Source organism: Pogoniulus pusillus, chromosome 25, assembly GCF_015220805.1.
Source record: "Pogoniulus pusillus isolate bPogPus1 chromosome 25, bPogPus1.pri, whole genome shotgun sequence".
NCBI classification, from domain to species: domain Eukaryota; kingdom Metazoa; phylum Chordata; class Aves; order Piciformes; family Lybiidae; genus Pogoniulus; species Pogoniulus pusillus.
This window is the reverse complement of record NC_087288.1, coordinates 1708128-1731165: the sequence shown is the minus strand read 5'-3', so window position 1 is coordinate 1731165 and position 23038 is coordinate 1708128. Positions and strand designations below refer to the sequence as shown.

Genomic DNA, 23038 nt, shown 5'->3' with positions numbered 1-23038 from the left:
GCTTAGTCCCAAGAGAATAGAGTAAAATACACTCCTAAACTAGGACTCAGCTTTTGTGGTTGCTTTGGTGACAAGTTTGCCTTAGCAGATCACACAATTATAGAACCTTAGAGGTTGGAAGGGACCTCCAGGGATCATTCAGTCCAATCCCTCTGTTAAGGCAGGATCCCCTATGGTAGTTGCCACAGGAATGCATCCAGGTGGGGTTTGAAAGTCTGAAGAGAAGACTCCACAACCTCTCTGGGCAGCCTGCTCCAGGGCTCTGGGACTTTCAGTTTCTCCTCATGTTGAGGTGAAACCTTCTCTGCTCCAGTCCTTGCTACAGCACTGAACACTGATTAGAGAAGAGGACTTCAAACGAAGAATGCAGACTCAGACTTAACAACCACACTTAACCTCTAAGAGTCACAGAATGCCTCAGGTTGCAAGGGACCCTCAAATGTCATCTTGCCCAACCACTCTGCAGAGAGCAGGAACATCCTTGTCCTCGGCTTTGGTGAGGCCACACCTTGAGTGTTGTGTTCAGTTTTGGACACCACAATATAAGAGAGTTGTGGAGGTGCTGAAGCAGGTCCAGAAGAGGGCAATGAAACTGGGGAAGGGCCTGGAGAATAAATCTTAAGAGGGAACTGGGGCTGATAGGGCTGGGTGATAGGTTGGATCTTGGAGGTCTCTTCCAACCTGGTTGATTCTATGATTCTATGGTTAGTTTGAGGAGGAGGCTGAGGGCAGACCTCATTGCTGTCTACAACTACCTGAAGAGACAGTGTGGAGAGGCTGCTGCTGGTCTCACAGGTAATTGGAGAAAGAACAAGGGGGAATGGCCCCAAGCTGAGGCTGGGGAGGTTTAGATTGGAAATTAGGAAAGTTTTTCATGGAGTGAGTGGTCAGGGACTGGAATGAGCTGCCCAGGGTCAGGCACTCAACACAGCTGCCCCAGGAGGTGGTGGAGTCACCCACCCTGGATGTGTTTAAGGATGGTTTGGATGTGGTAGAGTAGGATTCTAGGTTGGGCTTGGTGATGCTGAGGGGCTCTTCTAACCTGAGTATTCCTGTGATTCTGTGATCCCCAATTAGAGCAGGTTGCTCAGAGCCACATCAAACCTTGAATATGTCTCCAGGTGTAGGGGCTCCACTACCTCTCTGGCCAAACTACTGCAGTATTCTACCACCCTCACAGCAAACAAAAACCCTTCTCTACATCATCCTTTACGACGCTGTTAGCGAAAGCGTGGCCGAGGCGGAGTTTGAGGTTAGCTGAACTTCCTTACTACTCACATCTACAGGCTTATCATCTGCAGCACGAGAAGCAATCAGAGTCCTCCCCTGCAAGTCAATGGTGAATTTCTCATCAGTCTGCTTTCTCTCAATTAAATTACAATCCAAATAGAGGGCAATGACCCCCGGCTGCACGCTAATACCAAGCTTATGCCACTGGCGATCGAACAAGGGATAAATTTCCCGACTCTTAAAAGTGTAGTGCAGTATATTGCTCCGAGAAGATTTGGTCATGTACTCCACCACCTTTTTGGTGCCATCCAGAAGGACAGAGATCTGAAAGGGGAAGAAAAGAAAAGGTCATAGAATCATAGAATCAGTCAGGGTTGGAAGGGACCACAAGGAGCAGACAGTTCCAACTCCCCTGCCATGCCCAGGGACACCCTACCCTAGAGCAGGCTGCACACAGCCTCAGCCAGCCTGGCCTCAAACACCTCCAGCCATGGGACCTCAACCACCTCCCTGGGGAACCCATTCCAGCCTCTCACCACTCTCCTGCTCAACAACTTCCTCCTCACAGCCAGTCTGAACCTACCCCTCTCCAGCTTTGCTCCATTCCCCCTAGTCCTGTCACTACCTGATAGCCCAAGAAGTCCCTCCCCAGGTCATTTGCATGCTGTAAGTCTATGAATGAAGCATACAGAACAGAAAGAATAGAATGGGTTGGTTTGGGAGGGATCTTAAAGATCATCCAGTTCCACCCTTTCCACCACCACTGACAGGCACACCTTCTACTAGAGCCCACTAGGAATCGTGGTTTGGGTGGGAAGGGGCCTTTAAAGATCATCTAATTCCAACTCCACTGTCATGGTGTCTCAACCTCCCCTCTTCCAGCTTCAATCTTCTCACTTGCTCCCTGGGATAGGACAAGGAGCAATGGATGGAAGCTGCAGCACAGGAGGTTCCACCTCGACACAAGGGGCAACTTGTTGCCTGGAAGGCTCCCAGAACCCTGGCACAGGCTGCCCTGAGAGGCTGTGGAGTCTTCTTCTCTGGAGCCTTTCCAGGCCTGTCTGGATGTGTTCCTGTGTGACCTGAGCTAGACTGTGTGGTCCTGCTCTGGCAGGGGGGTTGGACTCGATGATCTCTTTGGGTCCCTGACATCCTGTGAGCCTCTGATCCTGTGATACCACTACCAGCCCTTCTAAAAACTCCCCCTCCAGCCTTTCTTTGAGGCCTCTTTCAGGTACTAGAATATTTCAGCTACACGAATTGAGCAAGAATTATGTCCTGAAGCATTTCTGTAGTCTGTAGTTTGTGAACACAGATCAGCTCTAAATTGTGACCTGGTTTTCATTCTGGTTGGCAGTCTCCCCTCAATAAATCATTGCCTTTCTGCTGTTCCTATAACAAACCATCAATTACTTCAGAGCAGCCTATTCTGTGTAAACTGGAGCTAAATCCAGTGGAGAAACATCCACTCTGATATATGTATTGTAATACAGAGAGGAGTAAAAAGCAACATAATTAACATCACAGAATCACAGAATTTTAGGGGTTGGAAGGGACCTCTGGAGATTGTTGAGTCCAATCTCCATGCCAAAGCAGGATCACCCAGGGCAGGGCACACAGCAATGCATCCAGGTGGGTCTTGGAAGTCCCCAAAGAAGGAGACCCCACAACCTCTCTGGGCAGCCTGCTCCAGGGCTCTGGCAGCCTTACTGTAAAGAAGTTTCTCCTCATGCTGAGGTGGAGCCTCCTGTGTTCCAGTTTGTATCCACTATTCCTTCTCCTATCACTGGGTACCACCAAGCAGAGCCTGGCACCTTCATCCTGACACTCACCCCTCAGATAGTGATAGACACTGATCAGATCTCCTCTCAGGCTTCTCTTCTCCAGACTAACCAGCCCCAGGGCTCTCAGTCTCTCTCCACAGGGGAGATGCTCAGCTCCCCCAGTCATCCTCATGACTCTGTTGGATTCTCTCCAGCAGGTCCCTGTGTCTCTTGAACTGAGGAGGCCAAAACTGGATACAGTATTGCAGCCGTGGTCTCACCAGGGCAGAATAGAGGGGGAGAAGAACCTCTCTAGCCCTGCTGGCCAGACTTTTCCTGATACACCCCAGGATGCCATTGGCCCTCTATGGCCACAAGGACACATTGCTGGCCCATGCAGACCTTGCTCTCCTCTGGCACTCCAACATCTTTCTCCACAGAGCTGCTTTCCAGCAAGGCAACTGCTGACCTGACCTGGTGCCTGCAGTTATTCCTCCTCAGATACAGGACCCTGCACTTGCCCTTACTGAACTTGATGAGGTTTGCCTTCCCCCAACTCTCAGCCTGTCCAGATGTCACCAGAGGGCAGCACAGCATTCCCCCCCTCCAGTTTTGTCTCATCAGTGAACAAAGCCAAGCTGCCTCTCACCTCAGGTGTGTCATACTGGTTTAAGACCTGCCAGATGTACCAACGCTCCTTCTTGGTGCTGCGCCGCACGCGGAACGTGGCAACCAGAGAGTACTCTTCAGGGATGCCCTTTGGGAACACTTGCCTGCAGCAGGGAGAGGAGGGGAGAAAAGAGAGTCCTCATCACTCTTAGAAACACAAACTGCTTCAAAGGAGCCAACAGGACAAACAAAACAGTCTGCTGAAAACAAGGAGCTAAGTGTGCCCAACTGCTCCCAACTGCCAGAAATTCACAAGTGGCAGCGTTGGGAAGAGTCTCTTTTAAAGAGGGATTCAGTAAGGAGTTTTTCATCACATCCTGAGCCAGCAGTGTGCCCAAGTGGAGGTGGCCAAGGCCTGGATTAGCATCCTTGCCTGGATAGTGTGGTCAGCAATAGCAGGGAAGTGACTGACTCCTGATCACTCTTCTGCCCCTTGGCTCTGCTCTCCTCAGACCCCACCTGCAGTCCTGGGTGCAGTTCTGGAGCCCCCAGCACAAGCAGGACATGGAACTGTTGGAGCCAGTTTGAGGGTGGTGAGACACTGACACAGGTTGCCCAGGGAGGTTGTGGAGCACAGAAGCACAGAGTGGGATCTTCAATCACCTCAGTGCTGAGATCACAGAATCACAGAATGGTTTAGGTTGGAAGGGACCTCAAAGATAAACCAGTTCCAACCCCTGCCATGGGCAGGGACATTTCCCACTAGAACAGGTCAATCAAGGACTCATTTAACCTGGTCCTGAATCAAACATCACATTTTGTGCTTCTGTGCTCCACAGCCTCCCTGGGCAACCTGTGCCAGTTTCTCACCACCCTCACTGCAAACAACTTCTTCCTAACAGCCAGTTTCAGTCTCCCCTCTGCCACTTCAAACCCATTCCTCCTTGTCCTGGCATTACCAGACCTTGTCAATAGTCTCTCCCCAGCCCTCCTGTAGCCCCCTTCAGATCCTGCAAGGCCACTCCAAGGTCTCCTGGAAGCCTTCTCCTCTCCAGGCTGTAGAGCCCCAACTTTCTCAGCCTGTCTTCATAGCAGAGCTGCTGCAGCCCTCTCAGCATCTTGGTGGCCTCCTCTGGACTGGCTCCAACACTTCCATGTGCTGCTTGTGCTGGGGGCTCCAGAACTGCACCCAGGACTGCAGGTGGGGTCTGAGGAGAGCAGAGCCAAGGGGCAGAATCCCCTCCCTTGCCCTGCTGCCCACATATACCAGAGTTAATGCTCAAGCTCCATAAGCATAGTTAGAATTTCTCCTGTTTTCATGTCCCTATTTTCCAAGTTCTGAGGGTTTGAACTGTTTCATTCCATGTTTATAAACACCCTTTGTGTAACTACCTCCTATTGACAGAAAATCCAAAGAATCTCAGGGGATTTTCCTGAATTTTGGGATATTCATGAAAAAAAAACCAGAATGATATTCATATCAAAATGAGCAGTCATAATTCACAACCTATCATTCATTGCTACAACAGCAGCCCCCCTGCAAATCACTTTGGTGAGCTTAGGGTCTCTGCAAAGATGCCTCCTGCATAGAGAAGCCTGCTCCAAATCCTGCCCAAGAGCTTCTTTATGGCCCAGCACCTCTTTTAAGGCCCTTCTGTGGGAATCACCCTTCTTTGGCTGATTTCCCACAGCTGATATGTTTTATCCCAGGAAGATCCTGACTGCTCTCCCACATTGTTAGCAGCCTCTTGCAGCTAGAGATGTTTCAGCGTGGAAAGGCAAGGCAAGTGAGCAGGCTTTGCAGGACTTAGACCTGGATTTCAGACTAGTCTGTGCCCTAATTACAGCATACACAGTATGTTTGTGATTTGCAAAGGAAACAGTTTCACTGGCCATCAGCAACGCACCAGTGCCTCACTACAGAACTGTAACGTAGCTGGGCAGAGAACCAGAGAATGGCTGGAAGTGACCTCAGAGATCATCTACTCCAACCTCCCTGCCATGGGCTGGGACACCCCTTAGCTAAGGCTTGCTTCTCAAGGCTTCATTCAGCTGTCCTTAAACAGCTCCAGGCATGGGGCCTCAACCACCTCCCTGGGCAACCCATTCCAGGCTCTCACCACTCTCATGCCAAAGAACTTCCTCCTCACGTCCAGGCTGAATCTTCCCACCTCCAGCTTTGCTCCATTTTTTCAGGTGGAAAAGATCTCTAAGACCAAGTCCAACCAGTAACCCAACCCCACCATGGCCATTAAACCACATCCCACAGCGCTGTGGCTACGCATTCCTTGAACACCTCCAGGGATGGTGACTCCACCACCTCCCTGAGCAGCCTCTTACAATGCCTGACCAATTGTGCAGCACAGAAATTGTTCCTGATGTCCAACCTAACCCTCCCTGGCACAATTTCAGGCCATTTCCTCTCCTCCTATTACCTGATAGTAAGCAGTAGAGCCCAACCTCCACCTCATTCCAACCTTCTTTCAGAGAGCCAAGAGGTCTCTCCTCGGCTTCCTCCTCTGCACTAAACAATCCAGGGTCCCTCAGCCCCTCCTTACCAGTCCTATCCTGCAGACCCTTTGCCAGCTTTGTTGCCCAGACAGATGTGAAGCTGAGATGATTTTCCTCTCCCAGGAAACATCCTGAACAGTGGCACAACAGAAGCAATTCCTGCTCCCACTCCTGCAGAGCTTCCTTAGCTTAGGACAATCTGGACCAGATGCCCTTCCTGGATGACCGCTCTGACCTTTGAGGCTATGGAGAAGGTCCTCACTCCCTCTTCTACACTGGAAGTCCTCATGTCTCCTGTGGATTGTGCTGAACTCTTTGTTGTCCAATCTTATTCTGAGTGATTTAAGCACAGTCAATGGCTCGGGCATCTCTGGGGACATAAGCAGCACTCAGCTATCTCTACACACATCTTTGAGTCACAATGAAGCCTGGGTGGGAGTTGCATGGCTGGCTGCCTAAGCATGGTGCTTCTCAGTTTCACAGTAACCTATGCCCAGATACTGGGGGAAATCTGTTGTCCAAAATGACTCATTTTGGGTGGGCCACCAGGGGTGAGGTGGTGCTGGAGAGCAGGCAATTGGAATCATTCTCTGCGAGTCAGGCGCCCACAGTCCGACTAGGCTACACTTCAGGTGGAATTCAGACAGTTGGATTTTCTCTCTCTCACACTCTTTTTCTCCATGCTGTCAGCAGCGTATAGCAATAAAAGCAAGAGAAAGGTGGTGAATGGAGCACTGTGTTCTCCAAGCAAAGCACACCCCCGGTGGGAACTGCTGCTGGAAACAATAGCAGGAATTGAAGCGCACAGCCTTGAGTACAGAGGCTTGAACCTACACCACCCCAGAGTGCAGGACTGAGGTGCACTGAAGTTCCAGCTGACAGACTGACAAAGACAAGCAGGGAAATCCCTAACACCACAAGGTGTGATTCTTCCACTCTGGAAGTGATTTCCCCCCTCTACTTTTATGAAGTCCCACCTGGAGTAGTGAGTTCAGCTCTGGTGCGCCCAGCATAAGAGAGAGGTTGAACTATTGGAGAGGGTCCAGAGGAGGACACAAAGATGATCAAAGGGCTGGAAAACCTCCCCCTATGGGGACAGGCTGAGAGGGCTGGGGCTGCTCAGGCTGGGAAAGAGAAGGCTCCAGGGGCGACCTTAAAGCAGCCTTGCAGTACCTGAAGGGAGCTACAAGAAAGCTGGAGAGGAACTTTTGACAATAGCTTGTAGTGATAAGATGAGAGGGAATGGATTGAAGCTTGAGGAGAGGAAATTTAGACTGGAGATGAGGAACAGGCCCTGGGGGTCTGGGTTGATGAAAAGTTCAGCATGAGCCTGCAGTGTGAGTGCAGCCCAGACAGCAACCCTGTGCTGGGCTGCAGCAAGAGCAGTGTGGGCAGCAGGGCAAGGGAGGGGATTCTGCCCCTTGTCTCTGCTCTCCTCAGACCCCACCTGCAGTCCTGGGTGCAGCTCTGGAGCCCCAGCATAAGCAGCACATGAAAGTGTTTGAGCCAGTCCAGAGAAGGTCACCAAGATGCTAAGAGGGCTGCAGCAGCTCTGCTATGAGGACAGGCTGAGAGAGTTGGAGCTCTGCGGGCTGGAGAAGAGAAGGCTTAGGGCAGACCTTAGCACCATGGACCAGGACATCAGGAGGGTGGAGACTCCCTTTTCACAAGGAGTCCCCTGGGAAACACAAGGAGTCATAAGGACAAATGACTGCTGGGGACATTCCCATTGGATTGCAGAAGAAAATGTTTCCCCCAGAGAGCAGTCAGACACTGCAGTCATCTCCCAAGGGCAGCAGTGGATTCCCCTACACTGGATGGATTCAAGACTCAGCTTGCCAGGGTGCTGGGGCAGCTCATTTCAACTCCACTATCACACAAAGAAGGGTGGACCAGAAGAGCCTCGAGGTCCCTCCCAAGCTGTCAATCTGTGATTCTGTCTCCTCAGAAGCTGTGCTAATGCCTGAAACGCAGCCCCTAGGCCCTCCTCCTCCTGCCCCCCTGCTAAAAGCAGCAATTATGAATGAATTCGGCGCGCGTCCACCGAGCTATAAAGAGGTTTGGTTCTATCTTTGCAGGGCAGCATCAAGTTACCCATATCAAGTGCAGTAAGGCAATCCTCTATTTACCTTTTGTTTTTATTTTTACAAGAAGCCCTGGTGGCAAAGCCCTGCAGCTATTTTTAACCCTCCTGAACTCTTTAATTGTTGCATGTCGAGCGAGAGCGCACTACAGCCCAGGAGAGGCTTCCGTGTTTACAAGTATCAATGAAGCCTGCAGCTTGCTGAGCATCTTCCAAGAAGAGAAAGATGAGCCAACTTACATTTCCTGAGAGTGAAGTGAGAGATGCTTAAAGTTCATGGCAAGACAGAGCTCTTCCAGCTGACATATACTGTTACCTGGGATATGTCGCCTGTAACATGACAATGTGAGGGTAATTTGGTGAGCTGAGCTGCAGCAGTTGGGTTCAACAACTTTTTCCTGGGGTGGGTAATGATTTATTTAGTGCCATGGTGGGACAGACACTCAATTCTTAATCACAGAAGCACAGAATGGTTTAGGTTGGAAGAGACCTTAAAGCTCAGCCAGTTCCAACCTCCCTGCCATAGCCAGAGACACCTCGCACTAGAACAGGTCGCTCAAGGCCTCATCCAACCCAGTCCTGAGCACCACCAGGGAGGTTGTGTGACCCTTCCCCAGCTTTGCTGCCCTTCTCTGGACACACTACAACCCCTCAATGACCACAGTGAACCAAACCCAGGTAAAGCTCAACTGCCCAAACACAACCTCCCTGTCACTGTCAGCAGTCTTCCATCACAGCAATGTATTTTTGGTTCTTGGTGGATTGGGGTTTTTTGGCACAGTGGAAGAAGAAGGGCAACTACCTAACTAGATTGATTCACACATCTCTGTCTCGTGAGCTGAGCAGACTCAAACTCAACCTATGACAAAAAGGTTATTTCAAATAAAAGCCTAAGAGCAGCTGCCTGTGACTCAGAATAAGAAATAATTTCCTTCCCATCCATCTTCCTCAAATCACATTAAGATGCACTCCCCAGGCTCAGGTTACCGCCGGCCCCGAGATGTTTTCATATGACACATTATATGATGCAACTCAAGGGAAACTATTCAGACAGCTTAAGAGTTATTAATTACTGAGGGAGAGCTCAGCCCACTCAGAAAATGCACTGCTGGAAGCAAACCTGCAAGTTATTGTCACGTCCAGAAGAGAGATCTACCAAAGTGAGGGAGTTGGAGCTGTTCAGGCTGGAGGGGAGAAGGTTTCCAGGTGACTTTATTGTGGCCTTTCAATATCTGAGGGGGGCTACAAGACAGCTGGGGAGGGACATTTTAGGCTGTCAGGGAGTGATAGGAATAGGGGGAATGGAACAAAGCTGGAGATGGGGAGATTCAGACTGGATGTTAGGAAGAAGTTGTTCAGCATGAGGGTGGTGAGAGCCTGGAAGGGGTTGCCCAGGGAAGTGTTGGAAGCCTCATCCCTGGAGGTGTTTAAGGCCAGGCTGGCTGAGGCTCTGGGCAGCCTGCTCTAGTGTGAGGTGTCCCTGCCCATGGCAGGAGACTTGGAAACGGATGATCCTTGTGGTCCCTTCCAACCCTGACTGGTTCTATGTGTCCAGTTCTGGGCTCCTCCATTGCAGAGAGCTGTTGAGGTGCTGGAAGGTGTTTGGAGAAGGGCAGCAAGACTGGGGAGGGGCCTGGAGCACAGCCCTGTGAGGAGAGGCTGAGGGAGCAGAAGAAGAGGCTCAGGACAGAGCTCATTGCTGCCTACAGCTCCCTGAAGGGAGGCTGTAGCCAGGTGGTAAAGATTGGACTGGATGAGCTTGGAGGTCTCTTTCAATCCAATATGATCCAACACATGATCACCTGGGATTCAGAAAGACTGGAGGCATCTCCAGGATTCACTTCAGCATGGTTTGTGCATTCACAGAACATTGTGGGTTGGAAGGGCCCTCTAAAGATCATAGAATGGCTTAGGTTGGAAGTGACCTCAAAGCTCATCCAGTTCCAATCCCCTGCCATAGGCAGGGACCCCTGCCACTGGAAGAGGTTGCTCAAGGCCTCAACAGGAAACAGGGAAAGCTGCTGAGCTTGGTGTCTGAGAGGTGGGGAACACAGAGGAGGAATATAAATGGGAAAAGCACTTCAGACTGGATACTAAGAAAAACATTTCTTTACTGAAAGGGTGTTCAGGGTTTGGAACAGGCTGCTCAGGGAGGCTGTGGTCTCATCATCCCTGGAGCTGTTAAAAAAAAAGATGTGGACATGGCACTCTGGGACATGGCTTAGTGGGCACTGTGGTGCTGGGTTGGATTTGATGATCTTGGAGATCTTTTCCAGCCAAAGCAATTCTGTGATTCTATCAGTGTGAAAGTCTTGAGCAGAGTGATGTTTCTCACAGCTTCACAGATCACACTGGGTTGGAAAGGGCCCTCTGAGGTAATCTTGCCCAAGGAAGGTTGTGGCTGCTCCCTCCTTGGGGGTGTTCAAAGCCAGGACAAATGAGGCCCTGAGCAACTTGGGCTGGTGGGAGGTGGCCTTGCCCATGGCAGAGGGGGTGGAATTGGATGATCTTTCAGCTCCCTTCCAAGCCAAACCATTCTATGAATCTATGGACCTGTTTCTTTGGTAGCTTTGTGATAGTCTCCTAAGACACGACTTTGTCTTCTATATTTAAAGCTAAGCTGATCTTAACAAAACAAAAAAAACAGCAGTAGAACTCTTTCAGAGAGATCAGTTTGCTTCAAGACATTCACAAACTGTTCCAAGCTTCTGGCATTCTTACATAATCTCCCTCAAGGCCATTTTGCTGTGTTGGATGTCCTTAAAAAGAGCACCACAGCTGGATTTGAAGCATGGCAAGCATCAAGAAGAGAATATATGAGCTTCAACAACTCAAAAAGGAACTTGATTTATTTAACACCTACCCCTGTCTTTATTTAGCCATTTTATGAGCAGCTCTCTAGCTCATGTGGTCCTTTGTGTGCTCACAGGAATGGAACAAAGGCAACAGCAGCTCGAGTTATTAGAGCAGTCTGAAGTCAATGAGATGTTAAATTCTGCTGCTCAGGATGATTGTTTCCAGCGGAATGGAGTTGTTCAGCTGATCAAGAAAGCCTCTGACAACATTAGAGAGGAAAAATAAGTGGCAGTGAAAATGGCTCTGTGTTTTAACAGGCTTCCTACCCTGGTGCAAGATGTGTGGGACAGTGGCAATCGCCTGTGGATCACAGAAACATGGAATCCTAGGGTGGTTAGGGTTGGAAGGGACCTCCAAAGCTCATCCAGTCCAACCCCCTTCACAGTCAGCAGGGACACCCTCAACTAGATCAGCTTGCCCACAGCCCTGTCCAGCCTCACACTGAATATCTCTCCAGGGATGGGGCCTCAACTACCTCACAGAAATCACAGAAGCACCCAGGTTGGCAAAGCTTCTCAGGATCACCAAGTCCAACCTAGAACCCTACTCTGCAAGATTCACCTCAAACCATGGCCATGAGCCCACATCCAAACCACCCTGAAACACAGCCAGGCTGGGTGACTCCACCACCTCCCCGGGCAGCTCATTCCAGTCCCTGACCACTCTCTCCAGGATAAAGTTTTTCCTAGTGTCCAATCTAAACCTTCCCAGCCTCTGCTTGAGGCCATTCCCCCTTGTTCTGTCTCCAGATCTTGCTATGTCCTGCTATAGCATCTTCAAAATAAGCTTTGCCCAGATTTGTCTCCAATTACCTGTGAGCAGAGCCCAGCAGCAGCCTCTCCACAATCTCCCTTCAGGTAGCTGTAGACAGCAATGAGGTCTCCCCTCAGCCTCCTCTTCCTCACACTAACCATCCCCAGCTCCCTTGGTTGCTCCTCAAAAGATTTATTCTCTAGGCCCTTCCCCAGCTTTGTTGACCTTCTCTGGACTCACTCCAGCATCTACCTCCCTGCAGTGCAACCCACTGCAGGGTTCTGCCAGCCTCATGGTGCAGAACTTGCTCCTAACAGCCTAAATCTGCTCTTCTCTAGCTTGAAGCTTTTGCTCCTCATCCTGTCTCTGTGGCTGCTATTGTCTGGGAAAGCAAAGCAAATGCAGAGTAGCAGAGAGGATCTGTCCATTGGAGGCCATGACCACTCAGCCTGAAGACAGATGATGCCCTGCATGCTTTGGAGAGGAAATCAGGAATGATGTTCCTCTTCCCTTGATCTAATATATCCATGTAATCTCGTTTAGAGGAGGAAGAAACCTAAGCATCCATCTCTCCTCGGAGCTTTCCACAGCCAGTTTGCCAGCCCCACGCAGGCATTTCTCCAGGTAGCAGGAGATGCCTGCTGCTGCCAGAAGCAGAATGGGCTCCCAGTGTGGCACACAGGAAGGTTGGCAGCTCCAGCAGAGCTGCATGCTGAGAGACTCACGCCCTCTGACTTCTCATGCTGCTCACAAGGGAGCTACCTCGTGCATTTCTGCATGCCCTCATGCTACCAGCCCCAATGCTTTGTTCCCTTGCAACCTCCAATTTCTTCCTGTTTAGTCTCCTTTCACCTCCATCTCCAACTTTGGTAGCTTTTCACAATGAATCAGTGAAACAAGTACTAGCAACTGAACTCTGATTACTCTTGGAACAGGCTCTCCCCTTCCTTCCTGGGCTCATTCTGCCTGGCTGATGGCAGAAGGCAAATCGCCCTGCAGGCTGAGTGCTCAGTAAACATAGCAGCATGGCTGGCAGGGGAAAGGGAGAGCTGGTCCTGCATGGACTGCTGCTGAACCAAACTGAGGGATGCTTCTCTCCTAACCTCCCCAATTAATTGCCTGGATAACAAGCTGCCTCCTCCCCTGCAGCATGCAGACCTGCCTAAAAACAAACTCAAGCCAGGCTGAAGTCACAAGCCAGCACTGCTCAAAAGTGCTTGAGAACAGGCACAGACAACACCAAAGCTACCACAGCTTACAGATGGATCTCTCTACCCAGCTTGGTTCCAGCTGACCTCTTCCCAAACCCAAGAAGGTGTAAGTGCTGATGGTTTAGTTCCTAATAGAAGAAGCTGGAGTAGAAAAGAAGCTTAGTGGCACCAGATAGCAGGCTCTGACCTGGACTGGGTTAATGGGAGGCAGGTATGTGAGCAGCTGTGTGGGGCTCTACTGCAGCTGGGCTTAAAACCATGTCAAAATGTAAGGTAAATAACCTCTCTGCCTTAAATTCACACTCTTCACAACACAGACACCACCAAAGATACCACAGCTTACAGGTGGATCTCTCTACTGGTCACAGCTTACAGATGGAGCTCTCTACCCATCTTGGCTCCAGCTGTCCTCACCCTGAGAAAAAGATGCTGTAAGCACTGAAGATTTAGTTCCCAACAGAAGGGGCTGGAGTAGGAAAGAGAGTTAATGATAGCAGATACCAAGGCCTGACCTGAAATAAGTAGCTCTGTCAGCTGCAAGAGTGAAGCTCCAGAGAGAGAACATGCTTTGGCTTTGACACCCCCCACACACAGCATGGCCAGCCCAGGAATATTCAAGGCTGGTGTTGTGCTTACAGTTGGAAGGACCATTAGCTAAACCCTGTGCTCGTTTCCAGCCTGCAGAATGCCTCAGTGCCACCACTTCTTAAGTGAATGAACAAAGGGAAAGAGAAGAGCAGAAAACCCCTTTGCAGCACAGACCTCACAGCACTACCAGAAGCTGGAAATTAGCACTTCTGAAGTCTCAGGACTTAGAGAGGACTCAATTAAAGTCAAGTTAAAATTAACAATGAGTACCTCCAGCTTAGCCTGATGTAAGACAGGGATTAAATGGGGTTAAAATATATCGAGCACAGCTCTATCAACATTGCATTGCTATTTGCTGAATCACAGTTGAGTTTAACAAAGGCCTGTAGCTGTGTCCAAAGGATTGCAGGGACAGAGTGAGGGGCAACAGCTCCAAACCAGAGAAAAGTAGATTTAGAATCATAGAATGATACAATCAGGCAGGTTGGAAGAGACCCCCAAGATCATCCAGCACAACCTAGCACCCAGCCCTGGCCAAACAATCAGACCATGGCACTAAGTGCCCCAGCCAGGCTTGGCTTCAACACCTCCAGCCACACAGACTCCACCACCTCCCTGGGCAGCCCATTCCAATGCCAATCACTCTCTCTCTGACAACAACTTCCTCCTCACATCCAGCCTAGACCTGCCCTGCCACAGCTTCAGGCTGTGTCCCCTTCTGTTGCTGGCTGTCTGGCAGCAGAGCCCAACCCCACCTGGCTACAGTCTCCCTGCAGGCAGCTGCAGGCAGCAATGAGCTCTGCCCTGAGCCTCCTCTGCTGCAAGCTGCACACCCCCAGCTCCCTCAGCCTCTCCTCACAGGGCTCTGCTCCAGGCCCCTCCCCAGCCTTGCTGCCCTTCTCCAAACACCTTCCAGCATCTCAACATCTCTCTTGAATTGAGATAATTAGGAAAAGGTTTTTCATGCAGAGAGGGTTCAGGAACTGGATTCAGCTGCCCAGGGAGGTGGTGGAGTCACCCAGCCTGGCTGTGTTTCAGGGTGGTTTGGATGTGGTGCTCAGGGCTATGGTTTAAGGTGAATCTTGCAGAGTAGGGCTCTAGGTTGGACTTGGTGATCCTGAGAGGCTTTGCCAGCCTGGAGGTGTCTGTGATTCTGTGAAGTTCTGACAATGAGAGTGGTAAAATACTGAGAAATCTTGTGCTTGAAGCCCCATCCCTGCAGACACTCAAAATCAGACTTGATGTGACCCTGGGCAGCCTGATGTGGCTGGAGGCATCCCTGCTGCCTGCAGGGTGAGTGGACAAGGGGACCTTGGCTGTGGCAATCTGTGACAATCCATTCACTGTGTAGTCTACATCTCAGAACCACTGAACCCCACAGTGGCCAGGGCTGGAAAGGATCTCTGGAGGTCATCTGCTCTGACTCCTCCTGCTCAAGCAGGGCCACCTGGGGCCCCTTGAATAAAAGGTCCCATTTAAGTGTGTATGAGAGCTAAAAATCAACCCAGCATAAGCTGTTTAAAGAGAGGGCATTGGTTTGTGCTAGCAACAGCTCGGTCGGTGTGACAAACGTCACCTCTGGCATAATATGGATTAATGGCAGCAGTGTGAAGAGGTCCTCAAGGAAAGCAGTGAAGCAAGGCTGGGTTATAACTCTTCAATCTTTCAAGAGTCCTAAGCAGTTAATGAGTCATGACTTTCCCTTCCATGGAATTGTATCAGCTATCTCAGATCACCAAGTGCTTTTTCAGTGCTCCTAACGCTTTCACAACAAACCAGGCTGAAGCTGATGTCATTTCCTGGTGGCACAGCAGCTCTGTCTCCACATCCTAACAGTCACACAGGCAGGGATCACTGCTGAAAACTAAAGAGAGTCTTCCAGAAAGGCTCACAGGATGTCAGGGGTTGGAAGGGACCCAAAGAGATCATCGAGTCCAACCCCCCTGCCAGAGCAGGACCACACAATCTAGCTCAGGGCACACAGCAACACATCCAGACACGCCTTGAGAGGCTCCAGAGAAGGAGACTCCACAGCCTCTCCAGGCAGCCTGTGCCAGTATCTCACCACCCTCACTGGAAAGAGCCATTTCCCAGCCCTGCCCAACCAACCAGACCATGGCACTAAGTGCCCCAGCCAGGCTTGGCTTCAACACCTCCAGCCACACAGACTCCACCACCTCCCTGGGCAGCCCATTCCAGTGCCAATCACTCTCTCTGCCAGGAACTTCCTAACAACATCCAGCCTAGACCTCCCTGGCACAGCTTCAGGCTGTGTCCCCTTCTTCTGTTGCTGGCTGCCTGGCAGCAGAGCCCAACCCCACCTGGCTACAGCCTCCCTGCAGGCAGCTGCAGGCAGCAATGAGCTCTGCCCTGAGCCTCCTCTGCTGCAGGCTGCACACCCTCAGCTCCCTCAGCCTCTCCTCACAGGGCTCTGCTCCAGGCCCCTCCCCAGCCATGCTGCCCTTCTCCAAACACCTTCCAGCACCTCAACACCTCTCTGCAATTCAGGAGCCCAGACCTGGACACAGCACTCAAGGGGTGGCCTGAGCAATGCTGAGCACAGGGACAGAAGAACCTCCATTGTCCTGCTGCCCACACTGCTCCTGAGCCAGCCCAGGATGCCATTGGCTCTGCTGCCCACCTGGGCACACTGCTGGCTCATGTTCAGCTCCTCTCTGCCAGCACCCCCAGGTCCCTCTCTGCCTGGCTGCTCTCAGCCACTCTGGCCCCAGCCTGTAGTGCTGCTTGGGGTTGTTGTGGCCAAAGTAGTGTAGAACCCTGCCCTTGGCCTTGTTCAGTCTCATCCCATTGGTCTCTGTCTAGTGTCTTTGTGGCTCCTGAGCCCCTGAGCGTCCTGTTCTAGTGGGAGGTGTCCCTGTCTATGGCAGGGAGTTGGAACTGGATGAGCTTTGAGGTCCTTTGCAATCTAAACCACTCCATGATTCTATGTTCTGCACTTGGTCCTTTTGTGGTACATTTGCTTCTAATGTCTCTGTCCATATGAGTGTTCTCACAAGTTCCTGTCATCATCACATCTTGTCCTTCAGCCTGCAATATCCTGACAGGAGTGGGAGCAGTACTTCTGCACCTCGTCACTTGACATCCCAAGGAGGTGAAATGCTTCCTTTGAAATCTGGCCTGAGCCATAGGCACAGCTCTTCTGGCAGCAGTGAGTGACAGCAGTGCTGATGGAGCTCAATAGCCCAAATACAGTCAAGCTCCAAGCTCCTCTGCTGTGCCTTACACCAAACTGGGAAGAAGTCCCAAACACGTCATGAGAGCCAACCCAACGGCTGCAAGTGTGAGCTCACTGAACAGATAGCAAGGACAAGCTCCTCAGTAAATTAATTGGAGTTGTCAAAGCCAAACAAACTACCAAGCCAGAGAGCCCTTTAGATTTGCTAATCAGAATCATCCATTTCCAACACATGCTGAAACTCCACCAAAAGCAACTTGGTCTCTCCTTTCTTGGTGCCTTCAGAGGAGAGAAAAGCAGCCCATGGGGAAGAACGAGGAACAACTGACATCTGGCAGGGTTTGGAGCAGGACACTGACATTATTTCATGGTGCTGCTATTTATTCTCAGGCAATCACAGGATGTTAGGGCTGGAAGGAACCTCTGGAGATCATTGTCCACCCCCCCCCCCCCCAGAGCTGGACCAGAGGATATAGCACAGGTTGCACAGGAACATATCCAGGCAGGGCTGGAAAGGCTCCAGAGAAGGAGACTCCACAACCTCTCTGGGCAGCCTGTGACAGGGCTCTGAGACCTTTACAGTCAAGAAGTTCTTCCTCATGTTGAGGTGCAACCTCCTGTGCTGCAGTTTTCATCCCCTGCCCTTGTCCTGTGCCAGGGCACAAGTGAGCAAGGCTGTCCCTGTCCCTTCCTTCCTGACCCTCAGATATTTATAGACATTGATCAGATCCCCTCTCAGCCTTCTTCTCTCCAGACTAAAAATTGATGAACAAAGATTAGCATGAAGGTCTCCTTGTGTCCAGCAGTTCTGCACACTGTTAGCTGCTGGCAGTACCTGGCTCTGTGCTGATTTTGTCAGCAAGCTGAGTGCCAAACTGGAATTTGCTGCATAGGTGGCACCTGCTACACTCTGGAAAACCAACGGTGACTGCAGAGCACACTGACTGAAGGAAAATTAACACCTCAGTGGGAAGAGCAACAAAGCTGGGGAAGGGTCTGGACTACAGGACTGGGGAAGGACCTGGGGTTGTGCAGTATGGAGAAGAGGAGGCTGAGGAGAGATCTCATTGCTCTCTACAACTCCTTCAAAGGAGGTTGGAGGGAAGTGGGGGTTGGGCTCTCTCACTAGTATCAGGTGACAGAATGAGAGGAAATGGCCTGAAATTGCCTGAAATTGTGCCAGGGGAGGGTTAGGTTAGAGATTGGGAACAATTTCCTTACTGAAAGTGGTCAGGGATTGTCACAGCCTGCCCAGAGAGGTGCTGGAGTCCCCATCCCCAGAGGTCTTCAGGAAACCTATAGCCATTGCACTGTGGGACATAGTTTGATGGCCATGGTGATCTTAAAGGTCTCTTGCAACTGAATCAATTCCATTATTCTATCATGATATAGTTTGGACTCAATGATCCTGGAGGTCATAGAATCATGGAATCAACCAGGCTGAAAGAGAGCTCCAAGCTCATCCAGCCCAACCTAGCACCAAGCCCTATCCAATCATCCAGACCATGGCACTAAGTGCCCCATCCAGTCTTGTCTTGAACACCTCCAGGGACAGCCTGGCCTTAAACATCCCCAGGGAAGAGGCATCCACAACATCCCTGGGCAGCCTGTTCCAGAGTCTCACCACCCTGGCACTGAAGAACTTCTTGGGTTGGAACTAGGTGATCTTTGCAGTCCTTTCCCATCCTGACTGACTCTGATTCTTCCTAAGATCCAGTCTAAATCTACTCTTCCTCCAGCTTCAAACCATTCCCTTTTGTCTTGTCCCTAGACACCCCTATGAAAAGTCCCTTTGCAGCCTTCCTGTAGGATCCCCTCAGCTATTGGAAGGCAGCTCTGAGGTCTCCTCAGAGTCTACTTCTCTCCAGGCTGCATATCCCCAGCTCCCTCAGCCTGTCCTCACAGCAGAGCTACTCCTTGGATCATCTTTGTGGCCCTTCTCTGGACTCACTCCAACAGTTCTGCATCCTTCTTATGGTGGGGACAGCAGACGTGGAAGCAGGATTGGAGGTGAGGTCTCCCAAGAGCTCAGCTTCCCAGGCTGAGATGGCACTGGAAATTATTGACAACATATAAATAGGTGCAACACTACTCCAGGCCCATTGAAAAAAAAAAAAGGAAAGCAGAGTGGCATCAGAGCAGAAAAATGGCACAGCAGAGCTTTCTGTTACCCACACTAGGGCTGAATGAATGAAATGCAAGAGGAGCTGTGCCAAGTGACCTGATACTTGCTAGTCAGCTTAATCAGATACTCTCAGTTTCCTGCAGGACACATAACAAACACTGCTCTGCTCCTCGCTGCACACCAGGGCGGCTCAAATAGTTTCTGAGGCAGAAGAAGCATCTAAATAACGCAGGGAGACTGGAACCACCCAGTCTGACAGGCTGTAAGAGGAGGAGGCTGAAATCAAAATCATCTATTACAAGGCACTGGAGGTGGCTAACTGGGATCCAGCCCATGCTGAGGCTACGGTGCCAGATAGCCGAGGTCCTGATCCAAACCTGCCTCTGTGCTCCTGACTGCCTCTCTACAAATAATCAGCCCACAGGAGACTCAAAAACACTTCAAACACCTCTGACAAAGTCTTTAACAATTATCTCTGAAGGCTCCCAGGTTTCCAGTATCTGAAAGGGACTGCAAGACAGCTGGGGAGGGGCTTTTTAGGGTGTCAGGTAGTAACAGGACTGGGGGGAACGGATCCAAGTTAGCAATGGGTAGACTCAGAGTGGATGTTAGGAAGAAGCAAGAGGGTGGTGAGAGCCTGGAAGGGGTTGCCCAGGGAGGTGGTCGAAGCCTCATCCCTGAAAGTCTTTAAGGCCAGGCTGGATGTGGCTCTGTGCAGCCTGCTCTAGTGTGAGGTGTCCCTGGGCATGGGAGGGGGGTTGGAATTGGCTGCTCCTTGTGGTCCCTTCCAACCCTGCCTGATTCAGTCTCAGCAACAGCTCTGTGTTTAACAGACTGCATTTAAAAAGTCATTTCTATTCTTAATGATGACTTCTCTTTCTCTGTGAAGAAAGGTTTAAAAAGCATGAACAAAGCTACTGCCCTGAAGAACAAGGATTTCATGGAATTCCACCATGGTATTGAAACCACTTTGAACCCTTTTCTTCAGGAAGATGTATTTCAGAGGTGCTATTTGCTGCCCCAGCAAGCTGATTGAGAGCCCTGGGGCTGTCTACTCTGGACAAGGCTGAAAGGGCATCTTATTGCTGTCTATAAATACCTGGAGGGTGGTTGGCAAGAAGGAGAGTGCAGGCTCTTTTCTGTAGTGTCCTGTGATAGGAAAAGGGGTAATGGATACAGACTGGAACACAGGAAGCTCACCTCAACATGAGGAGAAACTTCTTTGCTGCAAGGGTGCTGGAGCCCTGGAGCAGGCTGCCCAGAGAGCTTATGGAGTCTCCTTCTCTGGAGGCTTTCAGGACCCATCTGGATGTGTTCCTGTGTGACTTGCCCTGGGTGATCCTGCTTTGTGCTGGGGGGGTTGGACTCCGTGATCTCTGTAGGTCTCCCCCAACCCCTAACATTCTATGATTCAATGAAAAGTTTATCTTCAGGTGTGATATTATTAGACTTGTTCTGCATTTATGAATAACCATCTCAGTTGCTCCATCAACCTAAAGTTTTCACAAGCAAGGAGGGAGAGAGAGGAACATGAGAAGCCAGAGACCATTAAAGCCAAATCATCTGCCTACTAGGATTGCCCTTTATAGTATACTGATCTCACTGCTGTCTGCAGCTACCTGAAGGGAGGCTGCAGCCAGGTGGGGTTGGGCTCTGCTGCCAGGCAAGCACCAACAGAACAAGAGGACACAGCCTAAAGCTGTGCCAGGGCAGGTCTAGGCTGGATGTTGTTAGGAAGTTGTTGTCAGAGAGAGTGATTGGCATTGGAATGGGCTGCCCAGGGAGGTGGTGGAGTCTGTGTGGCTGGAGGTGTTGAAGCCAAGCCTGGCTGGGGCACTTAGTGCCATGGTCTGGTTGGTTGGGCAGGGCTGGGTGCTAGGTTGTGCTGGCTGAGCTTGGAGCTCTCTTCCAACCTTCTTGATTCTATGATTCTATACAAGAATGGTCTGGGTTGGAAGTGACCTCCAAAGCTCATCCAGTCCAACCTCCTCTGCAGTCAACAGGGGCCTCCTCAGCCGGATCAGGTTGCCCACAGCCCTGTCCAGCCCCACCTTGAATATCTCCAGAGATGGAAATTCTGTATCCCCTGTCCAAGTTAATCTGAAAATGAAGCAAAAGTACCCATTCATCCTTCCTCCATAAAGTTGAAGAGACAAAATACAGAAGAAAATGTTAATTCCCTTCTCACTCCACAAACAGGAAGAAAAAAGTATTTGTGCTGCCCTTCTTGGGCATTTTCCTTTCCAGCCATTAACAGCCAAGCCACAGCCATCAGGTGAATTCTTCTACACACCCTTCAATAATAAACTCTTTTAAGAAGAAGAAAACAAAACACCACTAACATAAAGCTAGGAGTAAAAAGCTTTAGACTTTTCAACCACCACATCACCTGCTAGACCCCTTTTAAAACCACCAAGCTCTTAGAAATTAATTTTCCCCTCAAACTAACATATATTTTAAATCATAGACTCACAGAATGGCTTAGGTTGGAAGGGTCCTTAGACATTATCTGCTCCAACCTCCCTGCCATAGGCAAGGCAACTACTCAGCCAGATTCAGCTGCTCAAGGCTACAAACAAGGACTTCAACATCTCCAGGCAGAAGGCAGACACAGCCTCCCCGGGAAACCTCTTCCAGAGTCTCACCACCCTCATACTGAAGAACTTCTTCCTCAGCTCCAGTCTAACCCTGCTCTGCCTCAGCTTCAAACCATTCCCTCATGGCCTATCTTAGGCACCCTGAGAAATCCTTCTGCAGCCTTCTTGCAGGATGCTTTCAGGTGCTGGAAGGCAGCTCTGAGGTCCCCCCAGAGCCTTCTCTTCTTCAGGCTGAACACCTCCAGCTCCCTCAAACTTGTCCTCATTCACTCATTTCAAATTTCTAGCTCCTCTCACTCCCTTTTTTGCCCACTTATTCTCTTTCAGTTGCAGAATAAAGTCAGCTCACAGTGTGCATTTCACTCTCCAAGAGGCATTTGCATACTGTCTCCTCCAAGAGGCATCTGCTTAGTGCCTCACTCTTTGCCAAGTGCTCATTTCTGAAAGGAAAACTGCCCCACAATTTTGGTCACTCCCTTGATTTTCTGCTCTTCTGTAGTTTCACATTTCCCTCAAAGTCATAGAATCACAGAATAAACCAGGTTGGAAGAGACCCCCAAGATCATCCAGTCCAACCTAGCACCCAGCCCTGTCCAAAGTCCTGTCCAAAAAAAACCAAAGCTGTACAAACTATGACAATTAAAAAGAAATAAAAGTGGTTTGTTATGGACAAACTTCTGAACTATTTTTTCAGTGGAGAGATGTATGGGTGGTCCCTAAATCCACCTCTTATTCTAAAGACAATCTTGATACTGCTGGGAAGGCTCCAAAGCCCCCTAGAGCACTCTGTGTGAAGTAGTTGCATGTAGTCAGTTTCCCTCAATAGCTGACGTTCAAGGTACTTAAAAATAAAAGCCAGGGATCAGCTGAACTTTGCAGAATTAGAGCATGAAAATGTGGTATTTACAGTAGCTCAGGCTTCAGAACAACTTAGGATCTGCCTGCTAATCTAGAATATTAAGGCCCTATTTCTTTAGTCCTTCTCCCCTCCACAAGTTTACTTCTGTTTTGTGCCCGGGTGGCTCAGATTCATCTCTGCTCCCTCTCCCCTGGCCTCACGCTACTCACAGCCTCTCGCTGCTCTGCCCAGGCTCTGAGTGAAGGGGAAGTCCGAGGGCCGGGTGTAGTTTTCACCAGGCAAGCTGGGGCAAGACCTCTTGCGACAGAGAATGCCTCACCTGCAGTCTCAGTCTCCATTTGCTGCCCTCCTCACCACAGGAACAGGCTGTACAGAAGCCACAGTCGCATGACTGGGGGCACATCCCAACCAAGAAGCTCCGGGATGAGCATGAGGAACTTGAAACTGCATTCCTAACTCCTTCTTGCTCTTTCCCTGTCCCCATGCAAGCCTCACTCTCTCTCACCTTCCTCTGGATTTTTCAAGCAGTCTCTGCCCATCATCCCACCCTTTCTCAGAACAGGATGCTGCCCAGTTTCACCTCTCCACTGACTACCTACTGTGCTGGTGCTGCTCAAAGGCTGGATGCTAATTGCAGTAGGAAAAAGGAAAGACAAG

General features: G+C 50.3%; 1 protein-coding gene across 10 annotated transcripts in view; it reads right to left on the bottom strand.

Annotated features, from left to right (window-relative positions):
* COL19A1 (collagen type XIX alpha 1 chain) overlaps window positions 1-23038 on the bottom strand; it is a 209810-nt gene that overhangs the window by 146751 nt on the left and 40021 nt on the right. For 9 of the 10 annotated variants that reach the window (XM_064164142.1, XM_064164145.1, XM_064164147.1 and 6 more), the window contains 2 exons: window positions 3643-3766; window positions 1279-1554 (listed from right to left, as the gene is read on the bottom strand). In XM_064164142.1, the coding sequence (XP_064020212.1) occupies window positions 1279-1554; window positions 3643-3766 (400 nt within the window). The remainder of the gene's footprint in view (window positions 1-1278; window positions 1555-3642; window positions 3767-23038) is intronic. The other variant, XM_064164150.1, reaches the window with a different exon arrangement.